General features: G+C 46.9%; 1 protein-coding gene across 1 annotated transcript in view; it reads left to right on the forward strand.

Moving 5' to 3' along the window:
* Positions 1-388: 388 nt before the first annotated feature.
* Positions 389-27214, forward strand: part of ETF1 (eukaryotic translation termination factor 1) — a 56396-nt gene continuing 29570 nt past the window's right edge. The window contains exons 1-4 of the mRNA XM_069763818.1: positions 389-545; positions 640-756; positions 15444-15619; positions 24068-24207. Of these exons, the coding sequence (XP_069619919.1) occupies positions 671-756; positions 15444-15619; positions 24068-24207 (402 nt within the window). The 5' untranslated portion in view covers positions 389-545; positions 640-670. The remainder of the gene's footprint in view (positions 546-639; positions 757-15443; positions 15620-24067; positions 24208-27214) is intronic.

Here is a 27214-nt window from a genome sequence, read left to right on the forward strand (position 1 = left end):
TAGCGTCGGACGCACGAAAATGCAACAAGTTGCCTTTTTCGTGCGTCCGATTTTCGTCAAAAAACGACGCACGCGTCGCAAAACGCAGCGTTTTTGCGCTCGTTTTTGGTGCGTCGCGTGTTGCGTCGCCGACGCACCGGCGCGCAACGCTAATGTGAACGTAGCCTTACTGCAGGCTCCACACTGACACCAGAGATAGCGGAGGAATCCGCGGGCAGAGCTCAGGTCCCGGGAATGGAGGCCTGGGCCGTGCCGCAGCGCACACGTGAAGGACTACATTTTCCCGTCCCAGCTAGACGTTGCATCCGCGCCAGCGACCAATCACATTCTGCCTTATTTCCAATAGCTCGCCCAATAGGAACGCAAGGTGCTGGCGGCGGCAGGAAGTGACGTCACGTACCCCATGTGAGCAAGCATAGATTGCAACACATGCAGCAGCCGCGGCGAAGAAAGAAGCCGGTTTCTACGTCACTTCTGGGAGCTGGGGCTGACTCCATTGAGATCGGACGTCGTGGTCTGGACTGAACGCCGGGATAAGGGGACAGGTAAGCCGCGCTCCTCGCCGCTCGGGTCGGGAGGCGCAGCCTCGTGTGAGGTGATCGCTGGCTCTGACCAACCGTTGGCTTTTCTGTTGAGCAGCTCTCGGCTTCAGACAGGAGGAGGAGAGAAGATGGCGGACGATCCGAGTGCGGCAGACCGAAATGTGGAGATCTGGAAGATCAAGAAGCTGATCAAAAGCTTAGAGGCGGCCAGAGGGTGAGTGCGAGCGGCAGGGTGGCCGGGCCGTCCCCGGGAGGCGGCGCCGCTGGAGCCCCGCGTCCTGCCCCGTGCCGCACGTGTGATCAGCGGGCGGGCGCCGCTCCTCTCCGGCACATGTGTCCGGGCTCCAGCCCTAGGCCGCTCTCCTCAGCAGAGGTGGGGTGTGACTGAGCTAGCAGAGCGGCGAGGAGGCGGCGGAGCATTCCCCCAGCTGCTGCATGTCGCCCCATCTGTCAGTGTGCGGGTGCCTGAATGTGTGCGGCGCCCTATCTGGTCACCGGGAGGAATATCGCCCCAATCTGTCACAGTATGTGTGTGTGCAACGTCCTATCTGGTCACCGGGAGGAATATCGCCCCATCTGTCAGTGTATGTGTGTGTGCAACGTCCTATCTGGTCCCCGGGAGGAATATCGCCCCAATCTGTCACTGTATGTGCGTGGTATCTGGTCACTGGGAGGAATATCGCCCCAATCTGTCACTGTATGTGTGTATGCAACGTCCTATCTGGTCCCCGGGAGGAATATCGCCCCAATCTGTCACTGTATGTGCGTGGTATCTGGTCACTGGGAGGAATATCGCCCCAATCTGTCACTGTATGTGTGTGTGCAACGTCCTATCTGGTCCCCGGGAGGAATATCGCCCCAATCTGTCACTGTATGTGTGTGTGCAACGTCCTATCTGGTCCCCGGGAGGAATATCGCCCCAATCTGTCACTGTATGTGCGTGGTATCTGGTCACTGGGAGGAATATCGCCCCAATCTGTCAGTGTATGTGTGTGTGCGGCGCCTTATCTGGTCACCGGGAGGAATATCGCCCCAATCTGTCACTGTATGTGCGTGGTATCTGGTCACTGGGAGGAATATCGCCCCAATCTGTCAGTGTATGTGTGTGTGCGGCGCCTTATCTGGTCACCGGGAGGAATATCGCCCCATCTGTCAGTGTATGTGTGTGTGCAACGTCCTATCTGGTCCCCGGGAGGAATATCGCCCCATCAGTCACTGTATGTGTGTGTGCAGCGCCATATCTGGTCCCCGGGAGGAATATCGCCCCAATCTGTCAGTGTATGTGTGTGTGCAACGTCCTATCTGGTCCCCGGGAGGAATATCGCCCCATCTGTCAGTGTGCGGGTGCCTGAATGTGTGCGGCGCCCTATCTGGTCACTGGGAGGAATATCGCCCCAATCTGTCACTGTATGTGTGTGTGCAACGTCCTATCTGGTCCCCGGGAGGAATATCGCCCCATCTGTCAGTGTGCGGGTGTCTGAATGTGTGCGGCGCCCTATCTGGTCACTGGGAGGAATATCACCCCAATCTGTCACTGTATGTGTGTGTGCAACGTCCTATCTGGTCCCCGGGAGGAATATCGCCCCAATCTGTCAGTGTGCGGGTGCCTGAATGTGTGCGGCGCCCTATCTGGTCACCGGGAGGAATATCGCCCCAATCTGTCACTGTATGTGCGTGGTATCTGGTCACTGGGAGGAATATCGCCCCAATCTGTCAGTGTATGTGTGTGTGCGGCGCCTTATCTGGTCACCGGGAGGAATATCGCCCCAATCTGTCACTGTATGTGCGTGGTATCTGGTCACTGGGAGGAATATCGCCCCAATCTGTCAGTGTATGTGTGTGTGCGGCGCCTTATCTGGTCACCGGGAGGAATATCGCCCCAATCTGTCAGTGTGCGGGTGCCTGAATGTGTGCGGCGCCCTATCTGGTCACCGGGAGGAATATCGCCCCAATCTGTCACTGTATGTGCGTGGTATCTGGTCACTGGGAGGAATATCGCCCCAATCTGTCAGTGTATGTGTGTGTGCGGCGCCTTATCTGGTCACTGGGAGGAATATCGCCCCAATCTGTCACTGTATGTGTGTGTGCAACGTCCTATCTGGTCCCCGGGAGGAATATCGCCCCATCTGTCAGTGTGCGGGTGCCTGAATGTGTGCGGCGCCCTATCTGGTCACTGGGAGGAATATCGCCCCAATCTGTCACTGTATGTGTGTGTGCAACGTCCTATCTGGTCCCCGGGAGGAATATCGCCCCATCTGTCAGTGTGCGGGTGCCTGAATGTGTGCGGCGCCCTATCTGGTCACCGGGAGGAATATCGCCCCATCTGTCAGTGTATGTGTGTGTGCGGCGCCTTATCTGGTCACCGGGAGGAATATCGCCCCATCTGTCAGTGTATGTGTGTGTGCAACGTCCTATCTGGTCCCCGGGAGGAATATCGCCCCATCAGTCACTGTATGTGTGTGTGCAGCGCCATATCTGGTCCCCGGGAGGAATATCGCCCCAATCTGTCACTGTATGTGTGTGTGCAACGTCCTATCTGGTCCCCGGGAGGAATATCGCCCCATCTGTCAGTGTGCGGGTGCCTGAATGTGTGCGGCGCCCTATCTGGTCACTGGGAGGAATATCGCCCCAATCTGTCACTGTATGTGTGTGTGCAACGTCCTATCTGGTCCCCGGGAGGAATATCGCCCCATCTGTCAGTGTGCGGGTGCCTGAATGTGTGCGGCGCCCTATCTGGTCACCGGGAGGAATATCGCCCCATCTGTCAGTGTATGTGTGTGTGCGGCGCCTTATCTGGTCACCGGGAGGAATATCGCCCCATCTGTCAGTGTATGTGTGTGTGCAACGTCCTATCTGGTCCCCGGGAGGAATATCGCCCCATCAGTCACTGTATGTGTGTGTGCAGCGCCATATCTGGTCCCCGGGAGGAATATCGCCCCAATCTGTCAGTGTATGTGTGTGTGCAACGTCCTATCTGGTCCCCGGGAGGAATATCGCCCCATCTGTCAGGGCGCCGCACACATTCAGGCACCCGCACACTGACAGATGGGGCGATATTCCTCCCGGTGACCAGATAGGGCGTCGCACACACTCATACAGTGACAGATGGGGCGATATTCCTCCCAGTGACCAGATAGGGCGCCGCACACATTCAGGCACCCGCACACTATCTGGTCACTGGGAGGAATATCGCCCCATCTGTCACTGTATGAGTGTGTGCGACGCCCTATCTGGTCACCGGGAGGAATATCGCCCCATCTGTCACTGTATGTGTGTGTGCGACGTCATATCTGGTCACCGGGAGGAATATCGCCCCATCTGTCAGTGTGCGGGTGCCTGTATGTGTGCGGCGCCCTATCTGGTCACCGGGAGGAATATCGCCCCAATCTGTCACTGTATGTGCGTGGTATCTGGTCACTGGGAGGAATATCGCCCCAATCTGTCAGTGTATGTGTGTGTGCGGCGCCTTATCTGGTCACCGGGAGGAATATCGCCCCAATCTGTCACTGTATGAGTGTGTGCGACGCCCTATCTGGTCACCGGGAGGAATATCGCCCCAATCTGTTACTGTATGTATGTGTGCGGCGCCATATCTGGTCACCGGGAGGAATATCGCCCCAATCTGTTACTGTATGTATGTGTGCGGCGCCATATCTGGTCACCGGGAGGAATATCACCCCAATCTGTCACTGTGTGTCTGTGACGTCCTATCTAATCACCGGGAGGAATATCGCCCCATCTGTCAGTGTATGTGTGTGTGTGCGCCGTCATATCTGGTCACCAGGAGGAATATCACCCCAATCTGTCACTGTATGTGTGTGGTATCTGGTCACCGGGAGGAATATCGCCCCAATCTGTCACTGTATGAGTGTGTGCAACATCCTATCTGGTCATCGGGAGGAATATCACCCCAATCTGTCACTGTATGTGTGCAGCGCCCTATCTGGTCACCGGGAGGAATATCACCCCAATCTGTCACTGTATGTGTGTGGGATTTGGTCACCGGGAGGAATATCACCCCAATCTGTCACTGTATGTGTGTGGTATCTGGTCACCGGGAGGAATATCGCCCCAATCCGTCACTGTATGAGTGTGTGCAACATCCTATCTGGTCACCGGGTGCGGGTGCCTGTATGTGTGCGGCGCCCTATCTGGTCACCGGGAGGAATATCACCCCAATCTGTCACTGTATGTGTGTGGGATTTGGTCACCGGGAGGAATATCACCCCAAACTGTCACTGTACGTGTGTGGTATCTGGTCACTGTGAGGAATGTCGCCCCAATCTGTCACTGTACGTGTGCAGCGCTGTATCTGGTCACTGCGAGGAATAGCGCCCAATCTGTCACCGTGCGAGTGCATTGTCGAATCTGGTCACTGTCAGGATGCATGTGTGTGTGCGGTGTTGTATCTGGTCACCTTTTCGAATTACCACCCAGTCTGTCAGTGTTCGGGTGCATGTACGTGTGCGGTACCGTATCGGGTCACCATGAGGATTAACACCCCAATCTGTCACTGTGCGGGTACATGTGCAGTGTCGTAGCTGGTCTTTGTGAAAAATGGGGTGCATGTGCGGTGCCGTATCTGGTCACCGCGAGGGATAACGCACCAATCTGTCTCTGTACTTGTGCTGCGCCATATCTGACCACTGTGAGGAATATCGCACCCGTCTCACTACGTGTACGTGTTCGGCTTCATATCTGGTCATCGCAAGAGATAACGCACCAATCTGTCACCGTGAGCAGTCCTGTATGTGTGCAGCATCGTATCTGGTCACGGTGAGGAATAATGCCCCAATCTGTCACCGTGCAGGTGCATGTACATGTTTGGCACCATATCTGGTCACCGTGAGGAATAACGCCCCAATCCTGTGCGTGTACGTGTGCCGCGCCATATTTGGTCGCTATGAGGAATAACGCACCAGTCTGTCACTGAGCTTTTCTGTAGACATGTATATCGTTGTATCTGGTCACCATGAGCTCTCCTGTATATGTGCGGTGCTGTAAATGGTCACCATGAGAAATAACACACCAGTCTGTCACCATGAGCGTTCCTGTACGTGTGTGGCGTTGCATTTGGTCATAGTGACAAGATTTGAATTCCCAGAAATGTATAACGGGCGCTGTCATCTCATGCGGATGTGATCCTGAGGGTGTCACCTGTTATCTACTCTACCATGGGATGTCAGTTGAAAAACTAAGTTCCCCTCCCTCCTGACAGTGATGGAAAAGTGAGAATACTGGCATCTTGTCTGATACCGCCTAGCACTCAGTGGGAGCCCCTGGGCTGTGATAGGTGGGAATCCACCACCAATAGTTTTGTTGAACCCCCTTCCTATATATCAGGTGTAACCGGTCACTCAGCCATATTGATGTTTTTTTACTTGTTATACCTCGCCTTCCTCTTCATCACACCCAAGTAGCTCATTCCCCTCAGCACGTGTGTGGCCGGTACATGATCATCTTTATCTATAGTGGATTAGTAATCTACACTTTGCAGTCTTTCTGCTCTTGTGCTGGATATCTGCTCTCTAGGCTCTGATGTCCTCAGCTTGTGATAAACCTGGTTCAGACAAAGCTGCTAATCTGAGAGAAAACTACAGGGGGAGACGGTGACAGCCTGAACTAATGGCGACACCGTAGGTCTGTCCTAGGTCAATGGTGAGACCGTAGGTCTGGCCTAGGTCAATGGTGAGACCGTAGGTCTGGCCTAGGTCAATGGTGAGACCGTAGGTCTGGCCTAGGTCAATGGTGAGACCGTAGGTCTGGCCTAGGTCAATGGTGAGACCGAAGGTCTGGCCTAGGTCAATGGTGAGACCGTAGGTCTGGCCTAGGTCAATGGTGAGACCGTAGGTCTGGCCTAGGTCAGTGGTGAGACCGTAGGTCTGGCCTAGGTCAGTGGTGAGACCGTAGGTCTGGCCTAGGTCAGTGGTGAGACCGTAGGTCTGGCCTAGGTCAATGGTGAGACCGTAGGTCTGGCCTAGGTCAATGGTGAGACCGTAGGTCTGGCCTAGGTCAATGGTGAGACCGTACGTCTGGCCTAGGTCAATGGGGACACTGCTCATAGCTGTGTCCTTATGGAGCTGCTCTAAGGTACCGTCATATTTAGCGACGCTGCAGCAATCTAGACAACGATCCCGATCGCTGCAGCGTGGCTGTGTGGTCGCTGGAGAGCTGACCAACGATGCCGGTCCCCTGGTAACCAGGGTAAACATCGGGTTACTAAGCGCAGGGCCGCGCTTAGTAACCCGATGTTTACCCTGGTTACCAGCGTAAACGTAAAAAAGACACACTACATACTTACATTCCGGTGTCTGTCCTCCGGCGCTGTGCTTCTCTGCACTGTTAGCGCCGGCCAGCCGTAAAGCAGAGCGGTATCGTCACCGCTGTGCTTTACGGCCGGCCGGCGCTCACAGCCAGTGCAGGAAAGCACAGCGCCGGAGGACAGACACTGGAATGTAAGTATGTAGTGTTTGTTTTTTTTTTTTTTTACGTTTACGCTGGTAAGCAAGGTAAACATCGGGTTACTAAGCGCGGCCCTGTGCTTAGTAACCCGATGTTTACCCTGGTTACCAGTGAAGACATCGCTGAATCGGCGTCACACACGCAGATTCAGCGATGTCTGCGGGAGGTCCAGCGACGAAATAAAGTTCTGGACTTTCTGCTCCGACCAACAACAGCACAGCAGGATCCAGATCACTGCTGCCTGTCAAACTGAACGATATCGCTATCCAGAACGCTGCAACGTCACGGATCGCTGGCGATATCGTTCAGTGTGAAGGTACCTTTAGATCCTGCCCAGCCGCAAGATCTGAGGGGTTACAAAGGTGAGCCTGCCTGGCTTGTGTGGGCACTCATTAGCCACTGTAAGGCCGGCGTCACACTCGGCGTATAAAAATACGGTCTGTAATTTACGGCCGTAATACTCAAAAAAGTCCCCAAAATAGTGGTCCGTATCTCCTCAGTAGGCAGGGTGTATCAGCGTATTTTGCGCATGGCATCCTCCGTATGTAATCCGTATGGCATCCGTACTGCGAGATTTTCTCGCAGGCTTGCAAAACCGACATACGGACAAACAACGGATGCATGTTCTCAAAAAGTCATAAAAACATATATACTGTCCTATCTATCTATCTATCTATCTATCTATCTATCTATCTATCTATCTATCTATCTATCTATCTATCTATCTATCTATCTATCCCTATTCTATGTGTAGACATTTATTCTACCTATTCTATTGTAAGCTGTCAGTGTGATTTTACTGTACACCGCGCTGAATTGCCGGCTTTTCTCTCTAACACCGCTGCGTATTTCTCGCAAGTCACACTGCTGGTCCGTGTGTAATCCGTATTTTTCTGGCCCCCATAGACTTTCATTGGTGGATTTTTTGCGCAAAACGGTGACAAACGCAGCATGCTGCAATTTTCTACGGCAGTAGAAGACCGTATAATATGGATCAGTAAAATACGGCTGATAGGAGCAGGGGCATAGAGAAGCATTGTACCGTATGCAATCCGTATTTTCAGCACTCCTCTTACGTCCGTAAAACACGGTAGTGTGACGCCGGCCTAAGAGAACAATTTCTGGAAGAATTTTGGCTGCTTGTGAAAATCAACACCTGTCTGTGGTGTACCCGCCCTAATCCAAGTGATGCATGGAGGTCTACTACACAAGGCCTTCAGAGATGCAAAGTCTGCATCATTGGAAAGGTGTGCACATGGGACACCATCATCCCCTCCAATTACCCAGTGCTTAAAGGGGTATTGACATCTCCAAGATGTGATCGTAATATTAGCAAATCTCCATTTAGGAGTGTAGTATAGTTCTTCCGATTCACTTTGTCTCTTTCCTTATGTGCAGGCATTGCAGAACCTTGGGCATCTGTGGCTATGTTGACTGACAATTAGTTTGTTGCTAGTGGTCGTAACCATGGATACCTAAGGTCCTGCACATGAGGAAAGGGACAGAGCGAATCAGAGAAACTATACTACATTTCTAATTGGAGGTATTTACTATTATTATTTATTATTATTATTATTATTCCTACTACATATTGGGATAGGATCATGGAAATGGGAATAACTTCTAGTGTGACAGTTTTCACACATATCGGAGACATGTACACACTCATACTCATTATCTATGGGGCTGTGCACATGTCCATGTGTTCATACGGATCGTGGGACCCGCATGAGGACATGACCATTGTTTTTTTTCCCCCGGCAGCACAGACATCAATACATAAATTGTGCCGTCTGTGTGACCCGTTGCAGAATAGAAATGACAGATGTTTAGGTGTTACACAGAGAAACTTTACCCACTGGTGGAGAACAGTGGCACTCAAGTGCATTGTGCCCCTAAGGTTACTTTCACAATAGCGTCGTACTCGCCCCATCGCAGTGCGTCGGGCCGAGGTTACCGACGCTAGCAGTGAATGCGCCGCACAACTGGTGCAGCGGATGCATTTTTCCAGCGCATCCGCTGCCCCATTGTGAGGTGCGGGAAGGTGGGGAGGAGTTCCGGCCGCGCATGCGCGGTCAGAAATGGCGGATTGTCGGAACCAAAAACCGTTACATGTAACGTTTTTTCTCCCGGCGGTCCGCCATAACATGGCGCAACCGTCGCACGACGGTTGCGACGTGTGTCAATGCATCGCAATGCGTCGCTAATGTTAGTCTATGGGGCAAAAACGCATCCTGCAGACAACTTTACAGGATGCGTTTTTTTCCCCTAAATGAAGCATTGCGACGTATTGAAAAAAACGCTAGTGTGAAAGTAGCCTAAGACCATGTTCCCATGCAAAGTAAATCCTGTATTGTGTGGTTTGTTTTTTTCGCTGCATTTTGTGATTTTTTTTTTTATTTTTCTGTGAAAAATTCGTGCCACTTTTGAACTTTTTTTTTCTTTAGGGCTTTTATGGAGACCCTGAAAATGAAGCCCCCCACCCCCCCGTGCAGTTGTGATTTTAAGTGTTGAATCAAAGCTTCCTAGTAGTGATGAGCGAGTGTACTTGTTGCTCAGGTTTTCCCGAGCATGCTCAGGTGGTCTCCAGGTATTTGTTAGTTCTCGGAGATTTAATTTTTGTTGACGCAGCTGCATGATTTGCGGCTGCTAGACAGGCTGAATACATGTGGGGATTCCCTAGCAACCAGGCAACCCCCACATGTATTCAGGCTGGCTAATAGCTGTAAATCATTCAGCTGTATCAACAAAAACTAAATCTCCAAACAGTCACAAATACTCGGAGACGACTCGAGCGTGCTGGGGAAAACCTGAGTAACAAGTATACTCGCTCATCACTACTTCCTACACTTAACAAAGGCATATTTCAGAAGCCCTCCTAAACCTGTGTATGTGGTAATATCCTCCCCTCCTGCTTTCTCCGGGGTCCAGCGTAATTCTGACCTCTCCTCCGTGACGTTATTGAGTGAATTACTACGCTGACACTAGATTACATCCACATATATCCAGATTTAGGGGGAAGGAAGTGTAGTGGGAGGGCTTCTTCAAATCTGTTCCTTCAAATCTGTACCAAAAGCATCAGATACAGGGTTAAAAGCATAAAAACCCCACATTTATTAAGATAAAGATAAGATTATTGCATATTATGGTGCGGACACCTGCAGAAGAATTGTAGAAAAACTGCATCATTTAACGCTTTGTGTGAACAAGGCATGAAGCTCCCGGAAGGATTTTTTTGGCTAGATGGAGCTGGGCCTTAGACTTTCTAGACTTGGCTCATCGCAGATGCCAGTGTTTCGCCTCTGTGGTTATCACACATAGAACTCGTTCCCATTATAGTCTATGGGGTTGGCCACATGTCCTCCGTGTATTTTTGCTGACTCAGTGGTCAGCTCCATTGCTTTGGCGAGCTTGATCTGTGACTGATGCGTGTCTGATTTTAACCCTGGTCACAGATCAATGTCGCCAATGCAAGACTATGGGCTGTGAAAAAAAATCTGACATCTGCTAGAAGCCTAAATGCCAGCAGTTTAATCTTTTTTTGTTTTTTTTTTGCCTGAGAAAAGAACTTTTGATGGTAAAATCTGACACTGATCAAACTCTGCTGAATATTTGATCCACAAATAGTTTTTACCTATGCGAACAATCACTGATGTGTGACTGAGCCCTGAGGAACATTTCCCCTCTTCTAATGAACCTAAACTGGCACATTCCTTGTAGAGGGAGGGCACCACCCTTTCACTTTAGCATATGGGGGTGTCAGATCTTTGACCCTCACAGAATTTCTGGCATGTCAGGCCTTTTTGTCATCTTTTAACCCGTTAAGGACCAGGCGTATTTCTATTTTTGCATTTCCATTTTTTGCTCTGCTTCTTCCTAGAGACCTTACTTTATTTATCTGTCAATATGGTGATCTGAGGGCTTGTTTTTTTTTTTTTTTTTCGGGTCGAGTAGCACTTTTGAATTGCACCATTGATTTTACCCCATATTGTGTACTGAAAACGGGATAAGAATTGTAAGTGCAGTGAAAGTGCAAAAAAAAGTGCAATTCCAGTTTGTTTTTTTCACCATTTTCACTAATTGCTGACATCTTTACGGATACTATTTTAGTGTAGATAGAATGTTTTGATTGCCCGTTATTGCAATGTTGCAGCGACGAAAAAAAAACATAATTCTGGCTTTTGATTTTTTTTCTCATTACGCCATTTACTGATCGGAATATTTTTTTTAATTGATTAAGCAATTTTGAATCTGTTATACCAAATATGTGTGTTTTTTATTTTATTTTTTTTTTGAATGGAGCAGAAGGGTGATTTGACCTTTTTTCTATATTTTTTTTAAAAATATTTTTAAACCTTTTTTTTTAACTTTTTACATGCTTCAGTAGTCTCCATGGAAGATGAAACTGCGATCTTCCGATCACCTGTGCTACACATAGCATGGCTCAAATCGATCCAGCAATGACAGCCACGGGGGTCTCCTACAGACCGCAGGTTGTCATGCCAACCCAATGGTGGCCCACGGTCATGTGACATGGGTGCTGATGGGCATGGTTTGTGACGCGCTTCCGGCATGGCCATGTTAAGAGCCACGGGTAGATTGTGACTTCACCCACGGCTGTTAGGGCAGCGTGACAGCTGATCAGATCAGCTATCATGTGCCGGAGTCCGGACCAAAGAGGGGGTGGCACCCTATAACTGAGATATGTCATTGGACATTAAGGGGTTAAAGGTGATGTCCACTACTTTTTCATTGACCTATCTTTAAAGGTACCGTCACATTTAGCGACGCTGCAGCGATCTAGACAATCATTCCGATCGCTGCCGCGTCGCTGTGTGGTCGCTGGAGAGCTGTCACACAGACAGCTCTCCAGCGACCAACTATGCGAAGTCCCCTGGTAACCAGGGTAAACATCGGGTTACTAAGCGCAGGGCCGCGCTTAGTAACCCGATGTTTACCCTGGTTACCGGCGTAAACGTAAAAATAAACCAAACACTACATACTTACATTCCGGTGTCTGTCCCCCGGCGCTGTGCTTCTCTGCACTGACTGTGAGCGCCAGCTGACTGTGACGTCACCGCTATGCTCTGCTTTCCGGCCGGTGCTTACACAGTGCAGAGAAGCACAGCGCCGGGGGACAGACACCGGAATGTAAGTATGTAGTGTTTGGTTTATTTTTACGTTTAAGCTGGTAACCAGGGTAAACATCGGGTTACTAAGCGCGGCCCTGCGCTTAGCAACCCGATGTTTACTCTGGTTACCAGTGAAGACATCGCTGAATCTGTGTCACACATGCCGATTCAGCGATGTCTGTAGGAGGTCCAGCGACAAAATAAAGTTCTGGACTTTCTTCTCCGACCAACGATGGCACAGCAGGATCCTGATCGCTGCTGCCTGTCAAACTCAACGATATCGCTAGCCAGGACGCTGCAACGTCACGGATCGCTAGCGATATCGTTCAGTGTGAAGGTACCTTAAGTCCTGAGTGGCCACCCAGGTATTGATGACTTAAATGCTGATCAGCTGTTGCCGGAAATACTCGATTGCGTAGCTTGTCGTCTTCTGACAGTGGCCGCTGCAGGGTACTATACATCCACCTCCTATTGAGGTGAATAGGCGGATGTGCAGTATCAAGCTGCGCCCACTACCAGAAGGCAGAGCGAGTCTACAAGTGAGTATTTTTGGCCACCACCACCGATAACGGCGGCTGAGCGGGAGTGTCAGATCTTGGACAATCAGACATTGATGACCTATCCTAAAGATGGATTATCAATGAAATAGTAGTGGACAACCTCTAAGTATTAGTTTCACTGTGAGGCTTGTAATATTGTAAAATTGATCTTTGCCTGGTATAGTCTGCTTTTATGTGGGTGGTCAGCGCTGGGTCACAGCTGCTACTACTGGACTTTTTCTACTGTAGTATTGTGCACGGTACTAGGTAGCGCCACTACAGGTATACAGTGAACTGCAGAATTAGGCAGAACTCTCATTGAGGTTACAGTAGTTAGCTTCTGATACTCGGCAATAATTGAAGTTGCAATGTTACTGCGATTTATTTATTTTTAAAGGCCGATGACTGACTGAACAAGCATTCATTCATAATTGTTACCCCATGTAGACATTTCTGCTGATCATATAGTTTGACCTTAACTATCATTGTTTGCAGCACCTCGCCTCGTACAGACAGCATTGGGCTGTAGACCATCACTCGTCCGCCTATACTGTCCATAACTCCTCAGAAATGGAGCTAAGCGATCACCTGCTTGATTGTGGTCTGTAGATGGGTCATAAAGGTAACGTGGCACCATGAAAATGCAGTCTGTGGGCACAACGTTGTAGAGCAGATTGATACCGGTGTTTTCATACTCTTTTGTGGGACTTTCGGTAGAGTGGGTGTTCTCCTCAGGGGCTGATGGCTTTCTTTGCATAAGGCCAGGTGCACACCACCAATGTTTCCATCAGAGTGCTGGGGTTTGCACTTTGTTATTTTTCTTTTCGCACCCTTAGAACTAGCTTATCCGAGGAAAAAAAATAACATGTCTGAGTTTGATTCCAATATGGGAAACATCGCACTGCACGCTGATGATGCCCGAATACAGTCCGATTTCCACAGACTGACACGATGGATACATTTGTTTCTCCATCTCCTCAGTATGCTAATCGGATCATAATAAGCTGACACTCTGATCAGTGTCATTTGCATAATCGGCCCAATTGTCTGGAATGAAAGAATTTACAGCCATACAGCCATCTGACCCAGGCCCTAGTGCATAGAGATAGCGGTCACACACTGATGGGACCGTCCACTGGACCGAAAGTCCCAGAAAGAGCAGAGGACTAAATTAGCCTGAATGTTATCACAAAACTATATATCAATCTACTCTTTCTCAGTTCTTTAAGGCCAGTTTCACACTAGCGTTTGTGTACATGCTGTGTTTGGCGGGCATGTCACAAGGCCGCACGGGGACGCATTCGCCTACAGCGCATGACCACGCATGTCCCTGCGTACACAATGTTAAAGATAGGCACGCAGGACGGATGCGGATGTATGCGAATCTGAAGGAAAGTAAGCAGCCCTGCGTACACAAACACTAGTGTGAAACCGGCCTAACATGGTGCTTGCAGGCTCTTTCTGCATTTTCATGGTGACAGATTCTCTTTTAAAGGGGTTTGGGGGTTTTTTCCACAAAGTTCTTTTTAATCAATAGGTATTGGATTAAAAATAAGTTCCACAATTAAATGTGTTTAGAAAAAAATGTTCCTGTGCTGTGATAATCTTATAGATGTACAGTGTAATGGCCGTGTCTGACCGTACAGGGACATGGTCTGATCATACCACCGCTCCTGGGCAGGGGAGGACGCAAAAGAGAGTATACAGACATGACAGCACAGACTTCAAAATTATGCTTTTTTTTGTGGTAAAACCTTGTTTAACAATGGGCAGGGAAATATTTTACCTCACAAAAAGAATCTGCTGCAATGTCTGTATACTCTTATTGCTTCCCCCTCTGCCCAGGAGCTGTGGTATGATCAGACCATGTTCCTGTACGGTCAGACACAGACATTACACAGTACACAGCAGGGGCACATTTATAAGATTATCTCAGCACAGGAACATTTCTTCTTTACACATCCAGTTGTGTAAATTATTGTTATTAATAATAAATCTAGTGATTAAAATGTAGTTTGTGGGAAAACCCCTTTAACATTGCCATAAAAATTAAAGTCGGGCATCCCCCTGATTTGTATGGAGGCCTTCCAACTCTTCCCTGACAGATGTTGGGGTAAGGCTATGTTCACACGTCACATTTTTGCAGCGAAAAACAGCTGTTTACTGTCCCAGAGATTCATAAAGTCTCTTGTACACGTCTTTTTCCTTGCAGGTTTGAAGCAGTCCCATACCTGCAATAAATATATAAATTCTCTCAGCGGTTTGCACACCTTTTATTAATGAATGGGAAAAAATTAGCACACAAAAAAAATTCTATTTTATGCAGCATTTTCTTTCAAAAAGAAATTTATTCGCAGTAGATTTTTCTGCTGCAAATTCTGAATGTGCTAAGAATTGGAGTGCTGGAGTGTGAACGTCCAATTCGTTTGTTCTCGGGACATAAGCCAGTGCTCGGCCCGCGCTTGTGTATGGCGGCGTTGTGTACACTGCTCCTATGTATGGCTGCTGGTTTTGTGCAGATACATAATTTTGTCGTTTGGCCCTTATGTCTGGGTGACACGACTCTCTCCACATACAATTTTTAGTGGCTGGGTACATTTAGAGCCGGAGAGCTCCCTGTTAGGAACCTGATGACATGGAGTACAGCTATGGTCTCATATCAAACCTTGGCTCTTAATTGTTCTCATAGTGTAAGCTGCAGAAAGTGACCTTCACGACGTGTGTCTACTTCCATATTAAACTATGTCTTTCACATATCCTCATTGCAGAAATGGCACCAGCATGATCTCTTTGATCATTCCTCCCAAAGACCAAATTTCGAGAGTGGCCAAGATGTTGGCAGATGAGTTTGGAACAGCGTCTAACATTAAGTCTCGTGTGAACCGTTTGTCCGTCCTGGGAGCAATTACATCTGTACAACAGAGGCTTAAGCTCTATAATAAAGGTAAGCTTATATAGCATTGTGTCCTCGAGAAGGTAATTATTAGACCACGGTCAGTATTTGTAAGCCAAAACCCACTCCTGGTTTTGGCTTACAAATACTGAGGTAAACTCACCAAATACTGGTGTGCTCGTAGTCTTAGTATCTGTCCCAAATGCAGATGGAGACCTCTTAGATGCTTTAATAGAACGATGGTAGCTAGCTGGTAAGCGAGGGACTGAATCTAGCCATGGTAAGGAGATGACCATGCTCACCAGCTTCGAAGCTGGATTTTCAAGATCAATAGTAAAGAACTTGTGAGCACTGTGCATGTTTGACATCAGTGGTGGTCTGTCACCTAGGCAACCAAAAGTCTTAAAGGGAACCTGTCACCCCCAAAATCGAGGGTGAGCTAAGCCCATCATCAGGGGCTTATCTACAGCATTCTGGAATGCTCTAGATAAGCCCCCGATGTATCCTAAAAGATGAGAAAAAGAAGTTGTTATACTCACCCAGGGGCGGTCCCAGTCCGGTCTGATGGGTGTCACGGTCCGGTCCGGCGCCTCCTATCTTCATCAGATGACGTCCTCTTCTTGTCTTCATGCTCCGGCGCAGGCGTACTTTGTCTGCCCTGTTGAGGGCAGAGCAAAGTACTGCAGTGCGCAGGCGCCGGGCCTCTCTGACCTTTTCCTGCACACTGCAGTACTTTGCTCTGCCCTCAACAGGGCAGATAAAGTATGCCTGTGCCGGAGCCGCAGGGTGAAGAGCAGAAGAGGACATCATCGTAAGAAGATGGGAGGACTCGGACCGCCCGCCCGCCCGCCCAGGTGAGTATAATCTAACCTTTTTACTCATCTTTTAGGATACATCGGGGCTTATCTACAGCATTTCAGAAGGCTGTAGATAAGCCCGTGATGCTGGTGGGCTTTGCTCACCCTCGATTTTGGGGTGACAGGTTCCCTATAATATCTCAAGAACAGCTAAAAATATCAATTGCAAATAAGCTTGTGTTCTGCAGTATCCCCCTTAGCCTGCTATTGTAAATCTCCTTTGAACGCCTGGTGCATGGCCATCTTTTGGAGATCGTGATTGGCAATCAGATAATCACAGCTTCAAGTTTTCTTTAACCCCTTTCTGCCATTGGACGTACTATTCCGTCCATGTGGGGTGGGCCCTACTTCCCAAGGACGGAATAGTACGTCCAGCGTGATCGGCCGCACTCACGGGGGGAGCGCGGCCGGGTGTCAGCTGCTTATCGCAACTGACATCCGGCACTATGTGCCAGGAGCGGTCACGGACCGCCCCCGCCACATTAACCCCCGGCACACCGCAATCAAACATGATCGCGATGTGCCGGCAGTGCAGGGAAGCATCGCACAGGGAGGGGGCTCCCTGCGGGCTTCCCTGAGACCCCCGCACCAACGCGATGTGATCGCGTTGCTGCGAGGGTCTCCTACCTTCCTCCCTGCAGCAAGGCCCGGATCCAATATGGCCGCGGCATCCGGGTCCTGCAGGGAGGGAGGTGGCTTACCAAGTGCCTGCTCAGAGCAGGCACTTGGTAACGCTGCAGCGCTCTGAAACAGATCGGTGATCTGTCAGAGTGCTGTGCAAACTGTCAGATCACCGATCTGTATTGTCCCCCCTGGGACAAAGTAATAAAGTAAAAAAAAAAAAATTCCAAGTGTGTAAAAAAAAAAAAAAATCCTAAATAATGAAAAAAAAAATATATATTATTCCCATAAATACATTTCTTTATCTAAATAAAAAAACAAAACAAAAGTACACACATTTAGTATCGTCGCGTCCATAACGACCCAACCTATCAAAGCTGTCCCACTAGTTAACCCCTTCAGTAAACACCGTAAGAAAAAAAAAAAGAGGCAAAAAACAACACTTTATTATCATACCGCCGAACAAAAAGTGGAATAACATGCGATCAAAAAGACGGATATTAATAACCATGGTACCGCTGAAAGCGTCATCTTGTCCTGCAAAAATCGAGCCACCATACAGCAACATCAGCAAAAAAAATAAAAAAGTTTTAGTCCTCAGAATAAAGCGATGCCAAAATAATTATTTTTTCTATAAAATAGTTTTTATCGTATAAAAGCGCCAAAACATTAAAAAAATGATATAAATGAGCTGTCGCTGTAATCGTACTGACCCGAAGAATAAAACTGCTTTATCAATTTTACCAAACGCGGAACGGTATAAACGCCTCCCCCAAAAGAAATTCATGAATAGCTGGTTTTTGGTCATTCTACCTCACAAAAATCGGAATAAAAAGCGATCAAAAAATGTCACGTGCCCGAAAATGTTACCAATAAAAACGTCAACTCGTCCCGCAAAAAACAAGACCTCACATGACTCTGTGGACTCAAATATGGAAAAATTATAGCTCTCAAAAATATTTTCTGCAATGAAAAGCGTCTTTCAGTGTGTGATGGCTGCCAATCATAAAAATCCGCTAAAAAACCCACTATAAAAGTAAATCAAACCCCCCTTCATCACCCCCTTAGTTAGGGAAAAATTAAAAAAATGTATTTATTTCCATTTTCCCATTAGGGCTAGGGTTAGGGCTACAGTTAGGGTTAAGGCTAAAGTTAGGGTTAGGGTTTGGATTACATTTGCGGTTGGGAATAGGTTTGGGATTAGGATTAGGGGTGTGTCTGGGTTAGAGGTGTGGTTAGGGTTACCGTTGGGATTAGGGTTAGGGGTGTGTTTGGATTAGGGTTTGTTAAAATTGGGGGGTTTCCACTGTTTAGATACATCAGGGGCTCTCCAAACGCGACATGGCGTCCGATCTCAATTCCAGCCAATTCTGCGTTGAAAAAGTAAAACAGTGCTCCTTCCCTTCCGAGCCCTCCCATGCGCCCAAACAGGAGTTTACCCCAACATATGGGGTATCAGCGTACTCAGGACAAATTGGACAACAACTTTTGGGGTCCAATTTCTCCTGTTACCCTTGGGAAAATACAAAACTGGGGGCTAAAAAATAATTTTTGTGGGGGGAAAAAGATTTTTTATTTTCACGGCTCTGCGTTATAAACTGTAGTGAAACACTTGGGGGCTCAAAGTTCTCACAACACATCTAGATAAGTTCGTGGGGGGGTCTAGTTTCCAATATGGGGTCACTTGTGGGGGGTTTCTACTGTTTAGGTATATTAGGGGCTCTGCAAACGCAATGTGATGCCTGCAGACCATTCCATCTAAGTCTGCATTCCAAATGGCGCTCCTTCCCTTCCGAACCCTTCCATGCGCCCAAACGGTGGTTCTCCCCCACATATGGGGTATCAACGCACTCAGGACAAATTGGACAACAACTTTTGGGGTCCAATTTCTCCTTTTACCCTCGAGAAAATACAAATCTCGGGGCTAAAAAATAATTTTTGTGGGGAAAAATTTTAGTTTTATTTTTACGGCTCTGCATTATAAACTTCTGTGAAGCTCTTGGTGGGTCAAAGTGCTCACCACACATCTAGATAAGTTCCTTAGGGGGTCTACTTTTCAAAATGGTGTCACTTGTGGGGGGTTTCAATGTTTAGGCACATCAGTGGCTCTCCAAACGCAACATGGCATCCCATCTCAATTCCTGTCAATTTTGCATTGAAAAGTCAAACTGCGCTCCTTCCCTTCCGAGCACTCCCATGCGCCCATACAGTGGTTTACCCCCATATATGGGGTATCGGCGTACTCAGGACAAATTGTACAACAAAGTTTGGGGTCCATTTTCTCCTGTAACCCTTGGTAAAATAAAACAAATTGGAGCTGAAGTAATTTTTTTGTGAAAAAAAGTTAAATGTTCATTTTTATTTAAACATTCCAAAAATTCCTGTGAAACACCTGAAGGGTTAATAAACTTCTTGAATGTGGTTTTGAGAACCTTGAGGGGTGCAGTTTTTAGAATGGTGTCACATTTGGGCATTTTCTATCATATAGACCCCTAAAAATGACTTCAAATGAGATGTGGTCCCCCCAAAAAATTGGTGTTGTAAAAATGAGAAATTGCTGGTCAACTTTTAGCCCTTATAACGCCCTAACAAAAAAAAATGTTGGTTCCAAAATTGTGCTGATGTAAAGTAGACGTGTGGGAAATGTTACTTAAGTATTTTGTGTGACATATCTCTGTGATTTAACCCCTTCATGACCGGGGGATTTTTTTGTTTTTCCGTGTTCGTTTTTCGCTCCCCTCCTTCCCAGAGCCATAACTTTTTTATTTTTCCGTCAATTTGGCCATGTGAGGGCTTATTTTTTGCGGGACGAGTTGTACTTTTGAACGACATCATTGGTTTTAGCATGTCGTGTACTAGAAAACGGGAAAAAAATTCCAAGTGCGGTGAAATTGCAAAAAAAGTGCAATCCCACATTGGTTTTTTGTTTGGCTTTTTTGCTAGGTTCACTAAATGCTAAAAATGACCTGCCATTATGATTCTCCAGGTCATTACGAGTTCATAGACACCAAACATGACTAGGTTATTTTTTTATCTAAGTGGTGAAAAAAAATTCCAAACTTTGCTAAAAAAAAAAAAGAAAAAAAAAGAAGAAAAAATCGCGCCATTTTCCGATACTCGTAGCGTCTCCATTTTTCATCATCTGGGGTCGGTTGAGGGCTTATTTTTTGCGTGCCGAGATGACGTTTTTAATGATAGCATTTCGGTGCAGATACGTTCTTTTGATCGCCCGTTATTGCATTTTAATGCAATGTCGCGGCGACCAAAAAAACGTAATTCTGGCGTTTCGAATTTTTTTCCCGCTACGCTGTTTAGCGATCAGGTTAATACTTTTTTTTAATTGATAGATCGGGCGATTCTGAGCGCGGCGATACCAAATATGCGTAGATTTTGATATTTTTTTTTATTGATTTATTTTGATTGGGGCGAAAGGGGGGTGATTTAAACTTTTATGTTTTTTTTATTTTTTTCAAACTTTTTTTTTTTAACTTTTGCCATGCTTCAATAGCCTCCATGAGAGGCTAGAAGCAGGCATAGCACGAACGGCTCTGCTACACAGCAGTGATCTGCTGATCGCTGCTATGTAGCAGAATTGCACGTGTGCTGTGAGCGCCGACCACAGGGTGGCGCTCACAGCGACGGGCAATCAGTAACCATAGAGGTCTCAAGGACCTCTATGGTTACCATTCACAAGCATCGCCGACCCCCGATCATGTGACGGGGGTCGGCGATTACGTCATTTCCGGCCGCCCGGCCGGAAGCGGTAGTTAAATGCCGCTGTCTGCGTTTGACAGCGGCATTTAACTAGTTAATAGGTGCGGGCAGATCGTGATTCTGCCCGCGCCTATTACGGGCACATGTCAGCTGTTCAAAACAGCTGACATGTCCCGGCTTTGGTGCGGGCTCACCGCGGAGCCCTGCATCAAAGCGGGGGAGCCGGCATCGGACGGTATAGTACGTCCGATGCCGGTAAGGGGTTAATTGCATAAAAATTCAAATTTAGAAAATTGCAAAATTTTCAAAATTTGCGCCAAATTTCCGTTTTTTTCACAAATAAACGCAGGTAATATCAAAGAAATTTTACCACTATCATGAAGTACAATATGTCACGAGAAAACAATGTCAGAATCACTGGGATCCGTTGAAGCGTTTCGGAGTTATAACCTCATAAAGGGACAGTGGTCAGAATTGTAAAAATTGGCCCGGTCCATAACGTGCAAACCATCCTTGGGGGTAAAGGGGTTAAAAAGAAAAAAAGTTTTAAATTTTTTTTTTTTTAAATAACACAAGTTCAAATCACCCCCCTTTTCCCCCATTGAAAATAAAGCAATAAAAAAAATAGACATTTGTTATTGCTGCTTTCAGAAATGTCCGATCAAAATATAAAAATAATTCATCTGATCGGTAAAATAGCATAACGAGGAAAAAACTAAAACATCAGAGAGCCAGTTACTTTTTTTGTCTGCCGCAAGATTGCAATGAGAGGCGGTCAAAACATTGTATCTACACCAAAATGGTATCCATAAAAATGTCCGCTCGGGGCGCAAAAACTAAGCCCTCACCCAGCCCAAGATCAGGAAAAATGGAGACACTGTGGGTCTCTGAAAATAACTTTTTTTTCTTCCTTACAAAGTCTAAACTTCATTAAGTGTTAATGACGGGTACAAGTGCACTGGATACAGTTAGTACATTCTGCTCTCTGACTTCTTTGCTTAAAGTGGAAAAGCTCAGCAAAACAAAATGGGTAAAAATGTATTAAAGAATTGACTTTTTCAGAGTAGCTCTTCAGTAGTCTGAGCAGTTGGTAGTTATATGGTTGCGCTGCAGCATGGAGAAGGGTGTATTTCTACATTTAAGAACACTTTATAGGTCCACTTAAATTTATATTCTAGCTACTTTCTACGCAGGGGTCTTCCTGAAACTGAAACCCTCAGCAGCCCTAAGCTATTGCGCCCCATCCATGGCCATGATGTTAACATTTAGGCTATGTTCACACATAGCGTCGGGTCCCTGCGGGTTCTCCCGCAGCGGATTTGATAAATCTGCAGGGCAAACCCGCTGCGGTTATCCCTGCAGATTTATCATGTTTTGTCCTGCGGGTTGATGCTGCATATGCAGCAATATGCAGCATCAATAGTAATGTTAAAAATAATAAAATCCTGATATACTCACCCTCTGACGTCCCGATCTCCTCGGCGCTGCAGGCGGCTGTGCGAGAAGGACCTTCGTCACCGCAGGTCCTGGTCGCATAGCAAACCTGAGACCGGACGGCCGTGTGCAGCGCTGAGAGGTGAGTATAGCTAATTTTTTATTTTAATTCTTTTTTTTTTTTACCCACAAATATGGTTCCCGGGGCCTGGAGGAGAGTCTACTCTCCTCCACCCCGGGTACCACCCGCACATTATCCGCTTACTTCCCGCATGGTGGGCACAGCCCCATGCGGGAAGTAAGCGGATCAATGCATTCCTATGTGTGCAGAATCGCTGCGATTCTGCACAAAGAAGTGACATGCTGCGGATTGTAAACCGCTGCGTTCCCGCGCGGTTTTTCCCGCCGCATGTGCACAGTGGTTTGCGTTTTCCATAGGGTTTACAGGTTACTGTAAACGCTATGGAGACTGCTGCGGACCCGCAGCTGCAAAATCGTTGCGGTTCCGCGGTAAAAACCGCAGTGTGAACATGGCCTTAGTCTTACAGAAAAATTGATTGTTGTATAAAGAGCAGTAAAAATAAGGCAGTGCTGTGGTTTCTGACTACAATCTGGCGTCTGCACATGCAGATGTCCGTGCATTACTGTCCGAGCACGGACTGGTCTCCTGACCTAAAGGTACCGTCACACTAAGCGACGCTGCAGCGATACCGACAACGATCCGGATCGCTGCAGCGTCGCTGTTTGGTCCCTGGAGAGCTGTCACACAGACAGCTCTCCAGCGACCAACGATGCCGGTAGCAGAGAAGCACAGCGCCGGGGACAGACAGCGGTAGGTAAGTATGTAGTGGCTGTTTTTTTTTACTTTAACGATGGTAACCAGGGTAAACATCGGGTTACTAAGCGCGGCTCTGCGCTTAGTAACCCGATGTTTTCCCTGGTTACCAGCGAAGACATCGCTGAATCGGAGTCACACGCCGATTCAGCGATGTCAGCGGGAGAGCCAGCGACGAAACAAAGTTCTGGACTTTCTGCCCCGACCAGCGATATCACAGCAGGGGCCTGATCGCTGCTGCCTGTCACACTGGACGATATCGCTAGCCAGGACGCTGCAACGTCACGGATCGCTAGCGATATCGTCTAGTGTGACGGTATCTTTAGTGTGGTGGCCTCCTAGAATTGTATGAAGCTGTCACAGGCGGGTCAGGAGACCTGCAGCCAGTCTGTGCACGGAGGTCTGCATTCGCATTTGGGTGTATTTCAGCCAAAAACACACAAGAGAAAGTGATCTGATGACACACAGCCAAAAACACACACGAGAAAGTGATCTGGTGACACACAAGAGAAAGTGATCTGGTGAGACACAGCCAAAAACACACAAGAGAAAGTGATTTGATGACACACAGCCAAAGGCACACACGAGAAAGTGATCTGATGACACACAGCCAAAAACACACAAGAGAAAGTGATCTGATGACACACAGCCAAAAACACACAAGAGAAAGTGATCTGATGACACACAGCCAAAGACACACAAGAGAAAGTGATCTGATGACACACAGCCAAAGGCACACAAGAGAAAGTGATCTGATGACACACAGCCAAAGGCACACACGAGAAAGTGATCTGATGACACACAGCCAAAAACACACAAGAGAAAGTGATCTGATGACACACAGCCAAAGGCACACACGAGAAAGTGATCTGATGACACACAAGAGAAAGTGATCTGGTGACACACAGCCAAAAACACACAAGAGAAAGTGATTTGATGACACACAGCCAAAGACACACAAGAGAAAGTGATCTGATGACTTTTGTTGTCTCTTGTCCGACTGTACCAGAATTCCTCTGATCTCTGCTTTTGTTTCAGTACCACCGAATGGTTTAGTGGTTTACTGCGGAACAATTGTAACAGAAGAAGGAAAGGAGAAGAAAGTGAACATCGACTTTGAACCTTTCAAACCAATCAACACATCCTTGTATTTATGTGACAACAAGTTCCACACAGAGGTATGGCTTCCTGACTTCTGTCCGTATGTTGTGTCCCTCACTTTTGCTGCCAGCATTGTGGCTGGACCAGATGAGCTCTGGCTCCGGTCAGAACTTGTCTGGGAGTGGAAGGTCTCCTGCTCTAAGTCAGGATGAAGCCAGTTCAGTGTGTAACAATAGAGCCACACCTAGAGGCACATGGTGAGAGATGAGCCGCGGCCACCGCCTCCTGAGTTCCTTTTGTTAGGCCCAGACCTATAAAGCTCATCTGCCCTGTACTTCCCCCTTCTGTCTCCTGGCAAGTAAAGTGACTTTGAGGATTTTCTGACAAATAAGCCCCTTAAACAAGACCCCTTTTTAGAAACTACACCCCTCTAGGAAGTCAAAACTGCATTCAGGGATTTTATTAACCCTTCAGATGTTTCATAAGAATTAACGCAGAGTCAAATGAAAAATGTTTAGATTTTCACAAGGGGAAATACATGGACCGGTGGTTTAGGCACACTGTGGGGCTCAGAAGGGAGGAGGCATTTGGTTTTGGGAGCACAGATTTTGCTGCTTTTTTTTTTTTTTTTTGTCACTTTTTTTATCTCCCACATTTACCCTGCGCTTTACGCTGAGCACTTACATCGGGATTTTTATCTATGTCTCTGAGAGACGTGCGTCAAGTGAATCCCCTTACAGAGCCATCCACCAAGTCAGGCAGAGTTACTCTGGATTCAGTCTGGCCTCTGTTCAGTAGTGTCCGTCTCATCGGCCAGAAGGAGGCCACCTACCTAATAGTGAATCTTCTGTCTGGGGTTTGTCTAAATCCTGTATTGTTATTGACGGAGATATAGTTGGAAGAAAAGCTCGTTAGAGCTCAAACGTCACATGGGTGAATGATAGGGTAATTTCCCTGGATGTGCTGCCCCACTTTCCATATTTTGTTATGAACTCCAATGTAAATGCTCAGCGTAGGGCATAGGCAAATGTGAATGGAGTCTTGTGATCTCTGAAAGGCAGAAGGAACAAATACACAGCAATTCAAGAAGTTAGTGGGTTTTATTATAATTCTTTTTTTTTTTTTTTTGCATTGCTCTATTTTGAGAGCTATAACTTTTTTGTTTGTTTAAACTGGTGGTAGAACTTGTTTACGTTTTTTTTTTTTTTGTCTGAGATGGAAAAAACCCAGAACATGCGGTTTCAGTGTATTGGTTAGATAGTGTGACAGTTTAATAGCGCAGGTCATTCAGGACATGTCAGCATGTGTACATTTTTCTTTTTTTCCTTGTTAATTAAAAATTTTTAATGGCAAAATATTTTTGATATAATTTTTTTTTTTATATACTGCTGCCAAAATGCTGCTAGTTCCAGATTGTGGTCTCATAGCCCAACAGGCTAATTAAGGTATGGACCATTGGTCAAAGTTATCTGAGCACACAAATCTCCAAGGGTGCCCAAACTTGTGCAATAGCCCATTTTTCTTTATTTTGTTTTTTTTCTTCATTTTTAAATAGTAAAAGATGATTTTTTTTTTTTTTTTTTTTTTTTTTTGGTTGCCTTAAATACAAAGGAAATATGTCCGCTTTAACTTAGGCCCTTTTTAGAGATTTTCATCTTCAACTTGCTCAACTGTTCACAAAAACAGTAAATTTGACCAGGGGTGCCCAAAATTTTGAGGTGTCTTTGTATGTTTGATGGCACAATTATTGTACTGACCTGAAAAAGTATCATTTTGGCAGATACACGAAAAAAGTCACAATGAAGCAGGAGCCACCAGTATGTTCAAGTACTACTCCTATCAAAATTGGTATACTCTTTGTAATATATTGTAATCATGCTAAAAGGATACAAATGTTAATGGGAGTGCCTTTTTAATGGAGGTTAACCAAAATAAGTGTAAGATCTATGTAATTCCAAACAAAAAGAGGAGAAAGGCATACAGAAGATTGTTTATCTTCAGGTAGTGTAACCAATGTAAATCGTCATTATGTGACAAATGCAAAACCCTGGGCAAGACTGTTTAAAATGTGCCCAATCACTAGAGCCCATTTCCTGGTCCAAAGATTGTCACTGGGATATGACCGACATGACAACTAATAAAGGCATTTAACTTTCAGTAATATCTGAAATGGCAATAGACCCTTCCCCTAAGGTGAAGTCAAATAGTATTCAATAATGGCGAAGGGTTCAACGCTCAAGTAGAGATAATACATAAGTAATGCAGAAGAATGAAAGAGGTCAGCAGTAACAGTACAAAAAGGTGCCTTGTACAGAGCCTCCCAGGTAAGCTGGGGAACAGGAAAAGCATCGTATAGGAATGAGGACATGTGTATCGCCAAAGGTGTCTTCCTCAGAGGGTAAGGTTCAGTGCCTCCACTAGTGCCTTATCTACTTGAGTTATAAAATGACTAGATGGTGGCCCGATTCTAACGCATCGGATATTCTAGAATATGCATGTCCTCGTAGTATATTGCACAGCCATGTAGTATATTGCCCAGCCACGTAGTATATTGCCCACCGACGTAGTATACAGCACGTAGTATATTGCCCAGCCATGTAGTATATTGCCCACCGACGTAGTATACAGCACGTAGTATATTGCCCAGCCACGTAGCATATTGCCCAGCCACGTAGCATATTGCCCAGTTACGTAGCGTATAGCCCAGTTACGTAGCGTATAGCCCAGTTACGTAGCGTATAGCCCAGTTACGTAGCGTATAGCCCAGTTACGTAGCGTATAGCCCAGTTACGTAGCGTATAGCCCAGTTACGTAGCGTATAGCCCAGTTACGTGTATGTCACAGGTTAAAAAATAAACATATACTTACCTTCCGAGGGCCCCTTGTAGTTTGGTCACATGACCGTGACGTCATGGCAGATCCTTCGCACGCAGGCGCGCAGGGCCTGTGATAACGTCGCGGTCACATGACCGTGACGTCATGACAGCTCCTTCTCCCATACCATCCTTGGCACCGGAAGCTGCTGGAGGTCACCGGAGTGTCGCGAAAGGTGAGTATATAATTTATTTTTTTTATTATTTTTAA

Source organism: Ranitomeya imitator, chromosome 4 (genome assembly GCF_032444005.1).
Source record: "Ranitomeya imitator isolate aRanImi1 chromosome 4, aRanImi1.pri, whole genome shotgun sequence".
Lineage (NCBI taxonomy): Eukaryota > Metazoa > Chordata > Amphibia > Anura > Dendrobatidae > Ranitomeya > Ranitomeya imitator.